The sequence below is a fragment of the Quercus robur genome, chromosome 5 (genome assembly GCF_932294415.1).
Source record: "Quercus robur chromosome 5, dhQueRobu3.1, whole genome shotgun sequence".
Classification (NCBI taxonomy): Eukaryota; Viridiplantae; Streptophyta; class Magnoliopsida; order Fagales; family Fagaceae; genus Quercus; species Quercus robur.
Window position 1 is genome coordinate 67247543 of NC_065538.1, and position 19183 is coordinate 67266725.

The window sequence follows — 19183 nt, forward strand, 5'->3', positions numbered from 1 at the left end:
TCTTGAAAATAAAAATGTGGGCGTACAAGTGTATATCAATTCTTTTCTTTCTTCTTGATTTCTTTTTGGTCTCACGGTTTCTTCTCCCGAACAAAGGACATCTGTTTCTCTCTCTCAAATGTCTCAACGAAGACATATAATCATAGCACAAAACATAAAAGTAATCAAATTTTAACAACAAATTTGAATCAGAATAAGAAAGAACCAAAAAAAAAAAATTGAAGTTAGAAGCCAATCTGACCCAATTTGGTTTGCATGCACTTGGCGGTGGAACGGATGAGGTGGCGTTGAATGGTGAGCGCCTGTCTCCACTAACTTTATCCTTCTAGTGACTCTTTCTCGTGTTTTGGCTGATCTCCGCTGGCCTTTGCAGCGGCGATTTTTCTCTATCTCTCTTAGCGAGTTCTGTCCCTTGCAATCTCTCTCTAGAATATACATATATATGCTAACAAATATCAAATTTGACCAATTTTCTCAAATGCCCTATGATATCATGTAAAGTCTAAATTCAATGATAGGCTCAAAATGCATCTATGAATATTTAAACATTTAAGAAAAACTAGATATGTATGTCTCTAATTTATATTTAGGCTCCGTCAATTTCACTGTAAAATATTTGTGGTTTGAATTGAATACAGCCTTACACTTGTTTATGCGTTGCCAACTTATGAGTCCCTTATGGTTTGCAAATTGTTTATGTGGCTAAATAAGATGCTGTCACATTCGCACGCATCAATTAAAATTTCGTATCAGTTTTGTAAAAAATAGTGTTTGCGGAAAATGGCAGCTTGAATTGTTAGTTGTCCATGCTTGTATTTATAAACATATCAATATACACCTGATGTTTATTTTTACAGAATGTGATAATTACAAATGAGAACAGTGATAATTACAAATATGAAAAGATAATGATAAACTCTAATCTTTTTGTATGGACTGCAATCTGGTGTTGGTTGTGATCTTAGTCTTCGTCTTTTATCTTCTAATACCTTAGAACCTGTACAGAGTTTGGCAATTCTAGCTAACATCATCTTAGTCTTTCACCATAGATAGATTTGGAGTAATCCAAATGGGTGGTGGGTCGATCCTCGCCAAATTTGAACGGTAAATGGCTTAATGCTCTGATCATCTAAATTAGAAAAACCAATATCGTGGCCACCATACGAGTCGTCCACTTCCATCTCATCCCATCTATCATCCGTGAAATAAACCGAATCTGGTATGCACCCAAAAGATCATGGCTGGAGAGTGATATTGATTGATTTCCGCCCAAAAACACAACCTGATCGTTCAAAGATTCAACCTGTTCCCATGTGTTCTGCCTGAAATTCAACCAGTAAACATAAAACAGCTTTGTGCGACATGGGCGAATTTCAGAATTACAAATCGTTATCCTTTTTTTCCAATATTTGAAGGACATTGTAAGCTGACCTTAGATGGAGTTTTTAGAGGTTTTCAGAAAGAGAAGAGTGCATCTTGTACCTCCAATTTTAGATCTAGGGTTTTTGTATCCAAAGCTTTCTAAAGTCTTCTACCGGCAATATTTCTTGAAAAATCTCAAGATCCAGTGTTGTAGAAGTTGTTATATACAAGATCAACTACTAATAGTGATCTGAAACCTTTGAACTCAAAGTCAGATGTGTGGGTGCTTATGTGGCGCAAATCTAAGAGAGAAGGAGTCCGTGGATTCGAAACTTGCATGTAGTCGTGTCAGTAAGTTACTACTGGAGGTAACAATAAATTTAGGCTTAAATTTAATTGTAAAAACTTCAATTCTCTATAGTGGATTTGTTTTACCTTGAGAATGGCTAGGTCAAATCATCCCTAGGTTTTTACCTAGAAATTGTTTGTTTCATTGGTTTTCTTGAGTCATCATATCTTTGTGTTCTTTATTTTCTGCTGTTGTGCATGATATGATCTATCCTTATTTAACCTAGATCTCATAATTAACCTAAGCAATCACTTGGCTAATAGATTAGATTAACAATCCATTTTAAAGGGTATAAACAAACAAACAAAAATAATGGTCTCATAATCGTATTGTTATAATTCGTATAACATATTGACATGATCTTGAATAAACTCTAAAGAAAATATCTAATTAAAAGAAAAATTGTCAAATAAAAAGGCCAAAATTAGTGTCATGCTGATTCCATATCTCTATTTTCTGCATCTCCGACTCTGCTACTGACAATACCGTGTACCCATTCTCTTCATTGGCTACTGCTACTTGCTCCCTCATTGCCACTACCACTACATTTGTTCTCTCCACACTTGCTCGCTTCAACCTTCGTTCATGTCCACACGTTCCAACTCATTCGAACTCCGTCGATTCCCTTTGGATTTGCGTTCGCCATTTTCGATATGTTTTCCGACATGTTTTTTTCTTTTTCTTTTTTACAGCTTTTTTTTTTTTTTTTTTTTTTTAGTTTTCTTTTAACTATGAAAATTATTATTAAAAAAAGGTCAAAATGGTGTAGTTTTGATCACTTAACGGAAAAAGATAACTAAGTTCTAACGAAAGACTACATTGACAAAAATTGATACTTAAAGGACTAAAATGACAAAATTGAAAGTTAGAGGACCGAAATGACAAAACTTGAAAGTTAGAGAGTCAGTTTTGCATTTTTGCCTATATTAAATTATCTTTGTAGATTATTTATCTTTATTTCATTATTTACAAGTGACAAGTGCACCTAGTTTTTTATTTTTTATTTATTTTTTTTTTTTTTTGTGGTGATAATAAGATTAGTAAACCTTGAAATATATAAACTTAAGAAATCAGGTAAAGGTATAAGCTTTGTAATCAGTTTAGGACAACTTGTTTTTAACACGAATTGGATATGATCCATTCAAGTCTAACCTAAATTCAATTTACCTGAGTCCTAACCTATGAAAAGGTATTTGGTATATATCAAATGATATCATGTCAATGATATCAAAATTCAATAAGTGTAAGACATGTCAGCAAAAAAAAATTACCTCACTAACAAATGAAAGACACGTGTTAGTAGGTAGTTATTTTTACACAGATATTTCTCAATTATTGAATTTTAATACGAATGATATAGTATCATTTGATATAAAATACTTTTTCCCTAACCTATTTGTCAAGTCTACTATAAATTGACGTTCTAAATTTTTTATAATCATATTTTCTACACATTCTTCTCACACATACAAGCCTATGATTACAATCAATCTACAGTATTTGCAGTAATAATTTTTCAGTTTCAATAAAATAAGTAATATCCAAACACACCTTAAGTACCTGTTTCGATACTGAGTCTATGTTCCACGTCCAACGTTTCACTTTTTCTTTTTTTTTTAGAAGAGCAGATTATGCTTTTCCAGTGGGTTACGTGCATTATTCATGTGACTCACAAATACTTTATTCAACAACTTTTTTTTATTAAAAATAGGTTTTACGGTACTATTCACACATTTAAAAATTATTTTATTATAATATTTTCAATTTTTAGCAGTATTCAAATACACCCTAAGTCTCTTGTAAGCTATTTTTGATGAGTCTCTCGAAAGTTATTTGTCTCATACGATTATGAGACCTATATCTTATAATAGTAAACATGCTGTATCTGATGAATGAAAACTCATACCTGTAACTTGACGATTTTGAGCTACAAGAGTGCAACACAAGAGATTGGAAAAGGGAGCACGGAGTGTTTGGGAGGGAGAGAGTTTAGAGAGAAGATGAACAGTCACAAAAATTTGAGGGAAAAACTGAAAAAGTTTAAAAACTGCTCCTGTTTCTACAAAACACGTGATTTTCGCGACTGGATTAAGTCGCCACATAGTCGCCAGCTCAAGTCGCCAAAGCACTCAAGAACAAAATTTTGAAAAATTTTTCTAAGTGTTTTTCGCGACTGGAAGGTCTACCTGCGAGTGAGTCGCGAGCTGAGCCGCGAAAATCTCTGAGTGAACCTCGCGACTGGACCTTCCACTCGCGAACAAGTCGCCAAACATGACCAGCAAAGATGCGACTGAGGCTCGCGACTTGACATACCCGCGACTGAGCCGCCAAAACAGGGCAAAACTGTATTTTTGAAATTTTCAGATTTTTCCAACAAAACACTTTCCAAAAACACCTAAAACACTCAAAAATCTTTTTGTGCTTGAATTAACAAAGATTGAGCATGTGAAAACACATTTTATCAAGTACAATCACACAAATGAATATGGCATTTATTGAACATAAACTTGTGTGTTGTGTGTGGATATCAACAATGAGATAGTCCTTTGTCTAATGTGAAGCTTCAATGATCAATTCAACCAAGGCATACACAATTAGCACTAGATCATGTGACCAATCTCAATAATAGAAATATGAATATATGACCTCCCACACAACTTGATAACATAACTTGGAGCTTTTCATTTGACTCCACTTTCAATCATAACATTTGATCTTTTTGATCTTGTTGAGACAATCATCTCTCATTGTGAGAGGGATATGTAACATTTCTCTTTGAAGAACAGGCCTTTGGCCTTTTTGAATGAAATTTCACTTTTAATATAAGGTCGCTTACCCTTTTTCCTAGTCAAATACTAGAATGTGCGACAGGCTTTTGCAGCTCAATATCTCTTTTCATTTGGAGATTTACATTTGGTGAGCTCTTTTTAGCAAAACAAAATAAAAAGTGGGAAGATATATAGACACAAGTCTATGCATGTTTCAAGATCAACATAACCATTCACTAATCATTCATGACAAGTTTGAAGATCTATTTACAACAATCACAAAGATTTCAAGATTTTTCCCATAGTGATATAGGTGCATGAAGACAAGCAATGCTCGGAAATGCACAAAGCCATTAGCACAAAGGTACAAGGCAAAACGAGTTTTAAGACAAAACTCAACAAAGTTAATCAAGCTTTTTGATTTTCAAATTTTTTATGTAATTTTTGGATTTTTGACTCAAGAAACAAAAAGATTGATAAAACACAATTAAAAAATATTCACAAGAAGAATAATCAAACAACCAAGAACAAACACAACAAGCATACCAAACAAACATAGTCACAAAGCATAGGAAGTATTAATGCATGGACATGTTGCAATGCTTATGCATGAGTACCCCTTTTCACCCACACGTCACTTGCGTTTAGGGTGATTTCCTTAAAGGATTGGGTACGGGAGTTAGGGCTTTCAAACCTTCGTGAGAAGCTTTCCAAGCAGTTGGTGAATGCACCAATCATCTTCATCACGTTCATCATTCCGGGATCTCCATTTTGCTCTCTAGGTTGATCACCTGCCCAAGTTCTCCTATCAATTCTTGGTCCTCCTGACCTTTGAGAAGTTGCACTGTTCTTTGCTCTCAGCTTTTGGCAATTTGGTCGAGTGTGCCCTTGAAGTCCGCAATAATGGCACACATACATTCCTCTAGGACCTCTTTGTGGTCGTGGACGTGACTTGGCACGAGATTCAGACCTGCCCACAGACTGATTACGATGATTCAGCATCCGTTGGTCCACCACATTCTTCTTCTCCTCCACCTCGAGCTTCACACCAATAGGGTCAGCTACAACTGGATCTTTGGCCTTCACAAACTTCACTTCTTTAGTGACATTTCCAGATGAACTACTTCCCCCGGTATATCCCAGTCCGGATTTGTCTGAAAAGCTCTTTTGAGATGATATAACATCATCTAGCTTCTTGGTGGTGACCCTCACAAATAATATGGAGAGAAAATTTCCCTCCAAAATATTAGTATTTGTGGCAGCTATAACACATAATTGCAACAACTTTTCTTGTTGATCACAAATATTTTACATTTTACCAAGTATTTGAAAGGGCTTTATTTTGCCATCACAAATAAGATTTTTTTAGAGGGCTTTTTGGGTCCGTCAAAAATTCTTGGTCGCTAATAGGCATTTTTCTTGTAGTGATATATCTAAATTATCTATCTTATTTTTCCTTAAAGAAGAATCATTTATCTTGATAGTACTTGAATATATCATTATTTCTAGTGAGTATTCACCAAATGTATGATCTTACTATTCTGAATCCTATGATGTCAATTTTAACATACATAATTCTAGGATCAAACTCCAAATCATGAAAAATAGGTGGTTTATGGGGAGAGCAACAAAGGATCTTATTAACAAGTGTCCTAAGAGCATAGATTAAACGTTAATAAATGCTTAAATATGAGTTGTAATGTACAGTTTTTTTCAAAGAACAAAATACACTTGTTAATAATTCATTCGTTTGCAAGTACAAATTCATTGTGTTTATGTGTATTTTTCTTTTATATATTTACAATTTGACTTTTTTTTTTTTAAATGTACAAAAATACACTTTAATCACTACCTTGCCCATAGGTATTCGTTAAGAAAATATTAAATTTAAAATACTAGTAAGTATAGAATTTTTCACCAAGACATGACATGTTACCTTTGGTTGAAACCATGTTTTCTATTTGGATAATAATAAAGAGAAAATACATTTTTGGTCTCTAAATTTTAGTCTTGATTACTTTTAGTTCTTGAAGTTTGGAATGATTGTTTTTAGTTCCTGAAGTTTAGAATGATCATTTTTAGTTCCTAATGTCTCGAATGGAGTGATGAAATATTAATTTTTAATTTGGTCATTAATTTAAGAGATTGAAGATGGAACATTTTTTATTTTAGAGACTAATCTTTCATAGGCTAAATTTTAAGAATTGATAGTGGATTTAAGCCAATAAATAAGTAAACCTAACTCGGCTTTTGGCTTGCTAATTTATGGAGCTAGCGTCTCAATAGGATGCTATTGATTTATAGGGAAATTTTTTTCCGCATACAAGGGTATGTGGCAGCAAAAAAGAAAAATGGCAAGTATCTAAGTACTACCTAGTCATGTACATTGCACATGACCCTTGAACATATGTCCCTTTCTTTTTGCTACCACATACCCCTAAATGCAGCAATTGCTGCATATAAGTATGCAACAAAACCTTTTCCTAATTTACAAACTCATATCTTGCCCCTTTAGAAACTCATATTAATTTGGACATTTGTTGATTAGATTGCCTTGATACTCAATTCAAAGGTACGTCCCAAATACAAAAATTGCACTGTTTAATCCTAGTTCTTACTTTTTAGCATTGCAAAAAGCATAGGAGTCCAAAACTAATACATCTCTTTTTTGCAGATGACAAATTTCTCTTTTTCAAGGCATCATTAGACAAACGTCACGCTATCATACAGGTGCTCAAGGCCAATGAAGACAAACTAAGCCAAAAGCTCAACATGACTAAATCTGGCATTGTTTTCAAACTCAACACCCTATTGACTACACCAAAAGTAATCAAATACGCCTTGGGTAAACAACATGAGAAGTTCCTGGACTGACCTTTTTAGTCATACAAATGAACTTAAACAGTTTTGTAGATCCATTTATATAGGTTAAATACTACCTATATGCTTAAACCAATGTATAGAGAATAAATTCATCAAGAACAAATTCATCATAAGGTGTAAGAGATTTATGGATCAATCTTTACAATCCCAATCATTATTTTGAGATTCACATAATGAAAGTATTTTCCGTGTGGATATAGGATTGATATGGTATAGCTCAAGGTGTCTCTACAAGTTTGGATTGTTGAACATGATACTTTTGTAAATCTTGGTATATTCACCTAGCCTAGGAACCTTTCCAAAGATTTTGAGTTTCAAGTATTATAATAATTATATATGTAACAATATTTGTTTAAGGTAAGCAGTATTCCTACAACAACTTTTGATTCTTAAACTTCCTTATTTCTCATATGATAGATAAAAAATTAAGAGTAGAGTTGAAAAAATTAATTTATAGTTGTATATATGTTTAAGTGTATGTTAAACATAAATAGAACAAGAAAATGAAAAACATTGCTATAAGTGGTTCAATGGAATGGATTGTTAATTCAATTCTACTATCGTTTAAAAAAAATTATTAACATTTATTAACTATAAAGTAATTCATTAACAAATTATAAAATAGAGTAATGATAAAATTTTGAGATTAAGGATTTCTATTGAGATTTCTCACTCCCTCACTTAAAGAAAAGATGAAATCCAAATAAATTTTTTTTAAGATTAAGATTTCTATTCATATATCTTACTTTCCCTGTTTTATAAATAAATAAAAAAAACATTAAATCCACATAAATCAATGTGGCATGGCTAAGCTTGAAAAACAAGACCGAGGGTCATAAACCTATCAAACATCCCCTAATTGCTTTAAGTGATCCTAAAAATTCCACATTTAATATTGAGGGAGCAACTCTTGCAACGATGTCAATAATTAAAATGCTACTACTATGATAGCATTGATGTCTGTAATTAAAATGTTGTTTTTCCTACCTTTTTTTAATTTGACAACATACTTGACAGAGCCCCTATTATCAAAGATAAAATTGATATCACTATCTAGGTCAAGTGACCTAGTTGTTTGATCATCGAAATGGTCATGATTCCATAATAGAGAAAAGAAAATTAGTAAATACAAGATGCTATCTAATTTAATATTCACAAACATATGTTGTTTTTTGAAATAGAAATAAGAAACTATTAAAAAATTATTCAATCAATATTTGAATTAATTACGCTTTTTACAAGTCAAATATATTGAATATATATGTAAGAGACGTTTAACTAGGTTAATGATTTTATATAAAAATAATTTATAAAAAAAAAACCTCTAAAAATGTATATACCATTTAGAATAATTTTTTAAGAAAACATTTACACACACCCAAATCCCAAATACACACACCCAAATAGCTCTCTCAAAAATACAAACCAATAAATCAAAGGTTCACAAATAACAAATACAAAACAAAAACCAACAAAGCCACAACACTGCCAAGAGATCTCACAAATACTAATGCAAAACTCACATATCCCATAGAAGCGTTTATTTATGTGTAATTGGACTAAAACAAAAGGAGAGAAATAAGCTTTATTATAAGTACAATCTTTGCCATTCAAACCCAAAAAAAAAAAAAAAAAAAAAAAAAAAGAGCCATATAAGTGTAACTATGATTTTAAGCTTTCAACTAACTTAATTATTGCACTGGAGTCTCTCTTCATTTTGATGGAACTCGTTCCGTATTTACTACCTATTGGACAATTAATAACATGTTTTGTCTCAAGTCTCTCTATTATGAGCATTCCATTGTATGTAAGCAAAGAATTGCTGCCAAATCAAAAGATGGTGTCATCATTTTTCTATTACGAGCATCCCACTATATTGCTACTACTCTTCTTACAATAATATGCCTATGGTCCTTTTTTTGGCTTTGGTCATTAGAAGAGAATTCCAAAGAGTTGATAGAACAGGTAACATATTAAACCTATTTTATTTAATTATAGGAACAGGTATTGTTTTCTACGATAACACTTAAATAAACTAACAATAACATAAACATAAACATAAATCCAAATACACCCAACTAGCACTCTCAACCATACAAAAAAATGAATCAAAGTTTCACAAATACCAAATACAAAGCCACGACACTACCAAGAGATCTCACAAATACTAATGCCACCACTCACAAATATCAAAAAACTAAACCACATCACCTCTCTTATTTTATTAGCCACAGCACCAAGGGAGAAAGCCTCTTTCACAAATTAAATTTTTTGCAATGAACTCTTAGACTTATTTAGGGGACTTAAGTCAGTTTCCAAATTGTTTAAGGAGAAGGAATTTTTTTTTGCATATAACAAAATTTGAAAACAAGCCAAATACTTGCACATCATTCCAAGCAAAACAATATATAGTCGGCCAAATCCAATAAAGATACACATATAGTTGGAGCTTTAAAAAAAAAAACAAATTTCTACTTCTATTCCAAGTAGAATTCCAAATCAAGTAGAAGACAAGACTTATATTGCTCTAAGTAGTAATATTGTTTGGTTTTTATATTCCAACTTTAAACAACAGTTTCCCAAAAGAATAAAATTCATTTCTCATCCAAATCCAACAAGGATTCAAACTCCAAATTCAAGCTAGATTTCTAGATCCATTTAGATAGGTTACATACTTAAAAAACTAATGCATGTAGAATAAATTTATCATAAGATGTAAGAGATTTATGGATTGAATTTTACAATCCCAATCATTATTTTGAGATTCACATATCCCATGGAAACCTTTATTTATGTTTAATTGGACTAAAACAAAAGGAGAGGAATAAGGTTTATTATGAGTACAATCTTTGGCGCCATTCAAAAAAAACAAAAAAAAAACAAAAACAAATTTGAGTACAAGCCTTGCAAAATAAGTATCCCAAATCACTTCTCTTCATCCACTAGTGTGAAAGAGGCGGGATGCTTTGTTCATTCCTAAAGAAATTAGTGGGATCAAATACAGTCTTCACATGCACCAGCCTTTTGAAGTTGTTCCTAAAATATTTAGTACCCCATATGCTTGCCTGTCTATAACTTGTGTTACCTTCATTATTTGCACCTATGTCAAGGTCTCTATAATTTATATATGCTTCTCTAGGAGACTTGGAAACATAGGGAGCCATATAAGCGTAAAGTCTTCTAATCCAATTCACATGCCTTTCAGTTGCCTCAGTACCTTCTTCTGCCCAATACACCAAGTATTGAATTTTGTAGATGTTGCCAGCTCTATGTGGAAAAGGAATTGCAGACTCTGAAATTTCACTCATTCTCCCCCCATATGGACTTAGGATCAATACAGCTGACTCTGCCTCTTTCTCATAAAATCTTTGCCAAATCCCTTCCAACCCAGCTTCAGGAATAGGATTCTCCACATAGTCTGATTTTGCTTTATAAGAGATAACTGTCAGAGTCCTATTTAGCAAAACATCTAGGGATTGTCCACTTGGGAATCCAGCAAAGTAAAGGATAGATTGAATCCAACTCATTTCTGTACAATCTTCACTCACCAAACCCAGCTCAGGAAAGCTCTCTTGCATCAATGGAAGGAGCTTATCCTTCCCTCCAAGGTACAAGGAATTGAACGCAGCTTCTACCGTCTTCTTCCCTTCTTGGCTGGAATTTGCGCCTGTTAAGAGAACACGAATGAATAGGTCTTTATCAAACTTGTCTGCAACATACTGCCACCGATGCAGAATTTTGGTTGCATTTTGTTCCAAGTTCTTATTGACTGTGAACACAGTCACAGTTGATGGAACAGGAACCAACTTGATTTTCCATGCAACAATGACTCCAAAGCTAGCCCCTCCTCCTCCTCGAATGGCCCAAAACAGATCTTCTCCCATTGCTTTTCTGTCAAGGAATCTACCCTTAACATCAATCAAGTGTGCATCAATAACATTATCAGCAGCAAGGCCATATTTTCTCAAAATTGTGCCATACCCTCCCCCACTGAAGTGTCCACCAACACCTATTGTAGGGCAAACTCCAGCTGGAAAGCCAAGAGTTTTGCTTTGCTCAGCAATCTCGTAGTATAATTCACCGAGGGTTGCACCAGATTGTACCCAGGCAAAGCTATTTTCTTCATCAACAGAGATGTTTCGAAGATTTATCATATCAAGTATGACAAATAGTACAGGAGAAACATAAGAAAGACCCTCGTAATCATGTCCACCACTTCTAACTCTGACTTGCATTCCATGTATTTGGGCACAACTAAGGATTTCTTGAATTTGTGAAACACCCAATGGTGTAACAATGACTAGGGGTTTCGGGGTGGAAGGTGTTGAGAATCTCATGTTTCTGATGGAGGATTCCAAGACAGATGAATACGATGAGTTGGAGGGGGTGTAAATGACTTTAGAAATACTGTCATTTCCGGAATGAAGGGTCAGGCACTGAAGAAAGTTTTCATGAGTATGAGCTGAAGTCGCCAACAAAAATGAGAAAAGAAGAGCAAAACCAAATAAAGAAACTGGTAACTTCATTTGTGCTTGTTGGTGATTAAAACTGGAGGAGAGCTTCCCTATTTATAGCGTTTAGTAGCTTGAAGAGCATTCCAACTTGAAGATTTGAAGTCCTCCTCTGAATATGAAATAAAATCAAAACGTCAAGAAGGAAAAGCCAACTTGCATGGCATCTGACCCTAGAACATTGACCATCCTTTTTTCTTTCTCAATCTTTTTTATGATCACATTTGGGATGGATTTTGTGACTTGTTAGATCAATTTACAATTTCTTTTTTTAGTGTATCAATTTACAAGTTTTAGAATATTATTTGGGTTTATTCACATTGACGACAGAAATTTTCTTTCATGAAAGTCGGATTAAAATCCATTTATTATGAAAATTTAGCTATTCATGAGTTTAAAGGGAGATCCTAATAGTTCAGACTTCACAAACGTAATATGTGTTACTATTACTATTAACTGATCTTGATCACCAATATAAAATAAAAAAATTTAATAAAAACTATTAACCGATCTTGATTTTGCCTTCATGTACTAGGGATGCAGCCACCATTGAACTAGGGGGGGCAATGGCCCCCTCTAATTTTTTTTTTTTTTAAATTACTATATATATGTGTACCAATTTAACAATTTTATTCTATAAAATTACATTCTGTTTTCCTTAAATAATATCATTAATTCTTTTAAGAATAATGTTAGACTGTCAAACTTTTTTTCAATATTTTTACAAACTGTTTTAATAACAAATTCTTATTGGTTTGCACATGACACCACCACTCACAATATTATTTTACTTACTAGTAACCACTTATCACATCAATAATTTATTAAAAAGTTTGTAACTCTAGTATTTTCCTCATTTTAGGGACTACAAAAAAATTTATAAATCCAATATCTAAAACAAAATATACAAATCCAAAAAAACAAAAAAAACAAAAAACAAAAAAACAAAACAAAACAAAACAAGACAAAAAAAAACTAAACTCAATTAACTAAATTTATTTAAAATAAACAACCCAGCCAATTAAAAAATTCTTTAAAAAAAAATTGTTCTTACCCAAAAAATAAATTTAAAAAAAAAAAAAAAATCTCAACAGCTATATAGTAGCCGCACACAGACAATAGCAAAGTTGTATATCTTGCAAGTGGGTTTATTGAAATAGTTTATAAACTAGAATCTATGGATGATAATCGTAGTCATAGTCGGGATTAGCCTACTATTTGCTCCAATTCTTTCAATATTGATACTTAGCATTTGGCGAGTTCTAAGGATATTATATTTTTGTTGAACTATGTTATTTTATTTTTGTTAAACTATGTTATTTTGAATTTGGGTTGAAGTGTATGCACTTATTTTGGAGTATAAAGAACTTATTTCTAGATGAATGTTATATTTTTGTTGAACTATATTATTTTGAATGTGAGTTGAAAATTTGAAGTGTATGCACTGCTTTTGGAATGTAAAAAAATTATTTCTAGATGAATGTTATATTTAATATTATGCAGATTGAAATAGGTTGTGTTATATTCGTGTCAACCCAACACGACTCGTTTATTAAGTGAGTCAAATAGGTTGGGTCAGGTTAACTCGCCTTAGCCTACTATTTGCTCCAATTCTTTCAATATTGATACTTAGCATTTGGCGAGTTCTAAGGATATTATATTTTTGTTGAACTATGTTATTTTATTTTTGTTAAACTATGTTATTTTGAATTTGGGTTGAAGTGTATACACTTATTTTGGAGTGTAAAGAACTTATTTCTGGATGAATGTTATATTTTTGTTGAACTATATTATTTTGAATGTGAGTTGAAAACTTGAAGTGTATGCACTGCTTTTGGAATGTAAAAAAATTATTTCTAGATGAATGTTATATTTAATATTATGCAGATTGAAATAGGTTGTGTTATATTCATGTCAACCCAACACGACTCGTTTATTAAGTGAGTCAAATGGGTTGAGTCAGGTTAACTCGCCTTATTAATAAATCGAGTTAGAGTTGAAGGATTATGACACGATTATTAAATAGAACGGGTTAGGGTTGAGCCATTTAGTCGAATACTCCTACCTCAACATGACACGAACCCGACACGCTAACTCGAATTGACACTCCTATCTTTGATTATGTGATTTAAAAAATTACATGTTCTCACTGTTGTTTTGAATATATATATATATATATATATATATCATTATACATATTAAAAAAATTACATTTTATATATATCATTATCTTTTTTAACGTTATTTTATGATTTTATCTAGTCAACGGTTTGTAGTTTTGAAATATCATACATATATATGGATTAGATGCTTTTATATATATGGAAAGGAAAAGTCCGGAGACACAAGCTGTTTTTTTTTTTTTTTTCAAATATATTGTGATGGCAGATGGGTGTCAGAATGAGGTGAGTTTGTAGGGAAGTATGTAAAATTTTTTGAGGGACATTTTGTGTGCAAAAGAATTAATTGATCTATTCTAGAACTGTTCCATATATGAAACGAAAATTCAAAACCACTGATCGTTGACAAGAAAACGGTAAGCAGTTTGGAAATGCCATCCCATATATGTAAATGTTCAATAAATGAGGCGGCTATAAACTATTCTTCTTACGTGAGCCTCTTTTTCTCCAAATCTAAAAGAAAATTCAAGTCAGAAAATAGATAAGTCAACCATTTTCTTTTTCTTTAATTTTTTGGCTTGGTACTATATAGAAATATGAATTATACATAAATTTTTCTGAGTTATTCAAAGTTGTCGTCATTTTTTTTTTCCTCTTAACACACCTAGCTTTAAAGCTTTCTTACATTTGTATTAAAGCTTTCTTACATTTGTATTAAATTTTCAAATGATGATCTATACGGATTCTCAAAAAAAAAAAAAAATGACGATCTCTACATGACAAAGAAAGGGCATATATAGTTTCTGTAAGATCTTTTGTAGCAAATCCATTACTTCTTCAAAATAAATCCCTACCCACAGATAGAGCCAGAATTTTCACTGAGGGGCTGAAGTATGAATGAAAAAACTGTTCATGAAAATTCAAACCAGCATCGAAAGTTGCAAAAATTATTATTGCTTAGACTATTTATTGTTGTTAAGCTCAAATATTGTTGCTAGCTAAGTAAAATAGAATACAAGAAAAAAAAAATACAAAGTCAAAATTAAAAAATTAAAAATTAAAAAAAATAAAAAACTATTAATTTTCTTTTGAGCAAACAAAAAAAAAAAAAAACCATTAATTTGAGGACAATTAGACAAACAAAAAACACCTAAAGTTTTAAGCTACTGTTAAAATAGTAAGTTTACAATCTATCAGTAATCGCTAATTATAAATTTATGAGTTCTCATAATCTCATTACGTGATCTATCAATAATCACTAATTATAAATTTATTAGTTCTCATAATCTCATTACGTGACATTAACTAATTGTTTCTATATGTAACTTGAAAGTTCACTTGGTGTGTAAAACACTAATCACTAGTGAATGTTTAGACTCCCAGTTACAAAATTACGAATACAAAGCTTATATTCAAACAATTGATGTGCAGAATGATAAATATAAGCAATACCCAAATTGGCAAAACACGCTAAATCATAATTAATCACAAACACAATAGCAATTAAAAGGGATAGAGTAGGGAAGAGAAAAGCAAACACAAAGATAACACCAATATGTGTTATCGAAGAGGAAACTGAAGAACCCGGCGAAAAACCTCTCCGCTGCCCTCCAAGTGATAAAATGATCCACTAGAAAATTAGTTGGGATACATGAATAGCAATAGACCCTCCAAGGCTGATCTACCCGATGCACCTAAGCTCTCCAAACTTCTTGCTCTAACAAGGTTAAGCCTAACCGTGTCTTTCCTAACTTTCTGGATCCCGTAATAAGCTCCATATTGCATCCGCCATCCTTGGCATCTTCCAATGCTTCCCAAAACTCCAAAAATACTCTCAGCACTCTAAATGGGTGTGAGTTGTGTTTGGATACAAATCTCCTCTCAATGAGTATAATAATGGGAGAGGGAAGGAGAAGAGACTACAAAGATTTCTCTCTAAGAATGAATAGCTTTCTCCATAATAAGGTGGGTGTGTTGTAGAAACATTTCTTAGGGTTTTTCTCTCAATAAGCTCCTTACCATTTCTGTGGGTAATGAGGGTATATATAGTATGTGTGAGGAGAATACAAAAGGTCATGTGTTTCAGCAAAACAAAGGCATCTTGCAGCTCACTTGCGACTAGTGCAAGTGGCGACCCGAGTCATGAGTTAGCCAATTGACATATTGTACTCTTTGGACAACTGGCTTGACTCTTCACCTTCCTGCATGTGCTTCTCATGTGACATTTAGTTGTCTTGATCAAATCTTCATCAGTTAATACTAAACCCATTACAAATAAATCCCACAAAAATATAAGGAAATAAATTTACACAATTACAACACTTTTTGTCATGGAATAAGCCAACACTAATGTTATGAGAAAAATCATAACATAACTTATCTTGAACTAATAAGCAATCAACAATGTGGGGTGCTAAGTATAAGTGCTTGTAGAGTGTAGGGGGCAAGGACTGAGTTTCAAGTCTCCTAGAGGGAGACTTATACACATATACCCTTAAATTTAGTTAGAATAGAATTTATATCTTGAAAATAAAAATGTGGGCGTACAAGTATATATCAATTCTTTTTCTTTCTTCTTGATTTCTTTTTGGTCTCAGGGTTTCTTCTCCGAAACAAAGGACATCCGTTTCTCTCTCTCAAATGTCTCAACGAAGACATATAATCATAGCACAAAACATAAAAGTAATCAAATTTTAACAACAAATTTGAATCAGAATAAGAAAGAACCAAAAAAAAAAAATTGAAGTTAGAAGCCAATCTGACCCAATTTGGTTTGCATGCACTTGGCGGTGGAACGGATGAGGTGGCGTTGAATGGTGAGCGCCTGTCTCCACCAACTTTGTCCTTCTAGTGACTCTTTCTCGTGTTTTGGCTAATCTCCGCTGGCCTTTGCAGCGGCGATTTTTCTCTATCTCTCTTAGCGAGTTCTGTCCCTTGCGATCTCTCTCTAGAATATACATATATATGCTAACAAATATCAAATTTGACCAATTTTCTCAAATGCCCTATGATATCATGTAAAGTCTAAATTCAATGATAGGCTCAAAATGCATCTATGAATATTTAAACATTTAAGAAAAACTAGATATGTATGTCTCTAATTTATATTTAGGCTCCGTCAATTTCACTGTAAAATATTTGTGGTTTGAATTGAATACAGCCTTACACTTGTTTATGCGTTGCCAACTTATGAGTCCCTTATGGTTTGCAAATTGTTTATGTGGCTAAATAAGATGCTGTCACATTCGCACGCATCAATTAAAATTCCGTGTCAGTTTTGTAAAAAATAGTGTTTGCGGAAAATGGCAGCTTGAATTGTTAGTTGTCCATGCTTGTATTTATAAACATATCAATATACACCTGATGTTTATTTTTACAGAATGTGATAATTACAAATGAGAACAGTGATAATTACAAATATGAAAAGATAATGATAAACTCTAATCTTTTTGTATGGACTGCAATCTGGTGTTGGTTGTGATCTTAGTCTTCGTCTTTTATCTTCTAATACCTTAGAACCTGTACAGAGTTTGGCAATTCTAGCTAACATCATCTTAGTCTTTCACCATAGATAGATTTGGAGTAATCCAAATGGGTAGTGGGTCGATCCTCGCCAAATTTGAAAGGTAAATGGCTTAATGCTCTGATCATCTAAATTAGAAAAACCAATATCGTGGCCATCATATGAGTCGTCCACATCCATCTCATCCCATCTATCATCCGTGAAATAAACCGAATCTGGTATGCACCCAAAAGATCATGGCTGGAGAGTGATATTGATTGATTTCCGCCCAAAAACACAACCTGATCGTTCAAAGATTCAACCTGTTACCATGTGTTCTGCCTGAAATTCAACCTGTAAACATAAAACAGCTTTGTGCGATATGGGCAAATTTCAGAATTACATAGGACGTAATCCCCATCAACAACAAGTCCTTCTGCATTAACAAAGTCTCCAATAAACCGTTTGATGAAAAAAAAATCAGTGGATGTCTTGACTAAATAAAACTTGGGTGAAAGATTATGTCTGAAAAAACTATTTCCAACTACTTTTTGTAATGTGGAAGGTTTATCAATGCTCATGATTTTGGTCGGAAAAGCACTCCGAAAATCCCAGACTTCCACTGAAGCATCACTTGCCAAGACGTAAACTTGATTATCATGGAATATAATGTCACTGTATTCAACATATTGTTGATATGTGTTGAGAGATCTGACAGCAAGTTCGGTCCACGTTGTGTCCCCTTTCTTACAAAATGCAAGCCTTGAGAGAGAACCACAGATCACCACCACCCCAAAATTGTTGGAACGTGATGGGTCTGTCAACAGCACAGCTTTGGCGATGAAAATCTTCCGCAAATATTGAACGAAGTAATCCCGATCAATGTTTGGGCTGAGGAATTCATTGGGAATCGATGGAAGTTGAATCCGAACTCTAGAGAAGGGATTAAAGAGATGTGGGATGGCTTCATCATCCAGAATTACGAGCCAACCGTGAGAAGAGCCCACACACCAAGCATCTTCGCCAAATCCTTCCAACGCATTCTTCATCTTGTAAACCTGGTTTTCTGCGAGATTAAAGAAGCAGCGAGTAATCGAGTCATCTTTTTCGTCTCCAGGAAGCATGAGCCATGGAGTAGTACTAGTACTTTGAGTGCGGTGGATCTCCAAAAAGAACAAACAGCGCAGCAATGAATGATGTCTACCAAGGAAAGCTTTCCTAGGATAAGTCCCAACAGTTGATCAGGGAGGTCTGACCATGACCATGATGAGTACTTTGGTTTAGTTTCAGCCTTCCCTGCTTTGTCTTTGGTACTTGAAATTCTTCTTCTTTTACTGCCCTCACCCATGTCTGATCAAAGTGCGTCTCGAAATCAACTTAAAGGCAATTATAATATAGTGCCATGCGATCACTGAATTCAAGTTGTACTTAGAATTGGAGAATGTGATAGTTTTCCCGCTAAATCCAACTTCTATTTGGATGAGAGTGTGCTTACCCGATCCTATAAATTTAAATTATTTTTAAAATAATATATATCTTAAATATTAGATGCGGATAAATTGGAATTAATTGAAACTTGAATAGTTTTATCTAAAGTATATTGATTTTTTTTTTTTTAAGGATAAACGGCAGAAGTATATTAATTATTTTAATAATTAATAATTTAATTGACAAAAAAATACGTTAAT

At 33.1% G+C, this 19183-nt stretch overlaps 1 protein-coding gene across 3 annotated transcripts in view; it reads right to left on the reverse strand.

Moving 5' to 3' along the window:
• The window catches only part of LOC126726769 (tetrahydroberberine oxidase-like), a 66548-nt gene that overhangs the window by 45543 nt on the left and 1822 nt on the right, over nt 1-19183 (reverse strand). The window contains exon 2 of one of the 3 annotated variants that reach the window (XM_050432116.1): nt 10045-11683. The exons of the other annotated variants lie outside the window; for them this stretch is intronic. Within the exon in view, the coding sequence (XP_050288073.1) occupies nt 10305-11683 (1379 nt within the window). The 3' untranslated portion in view covers nt 10045-10304. Of the gene's footprint in view, nt 1-10044; nt 11684-19183 lie in introns of those variants that run through there. 3 annotated transcript variants of the gene reach the window in all.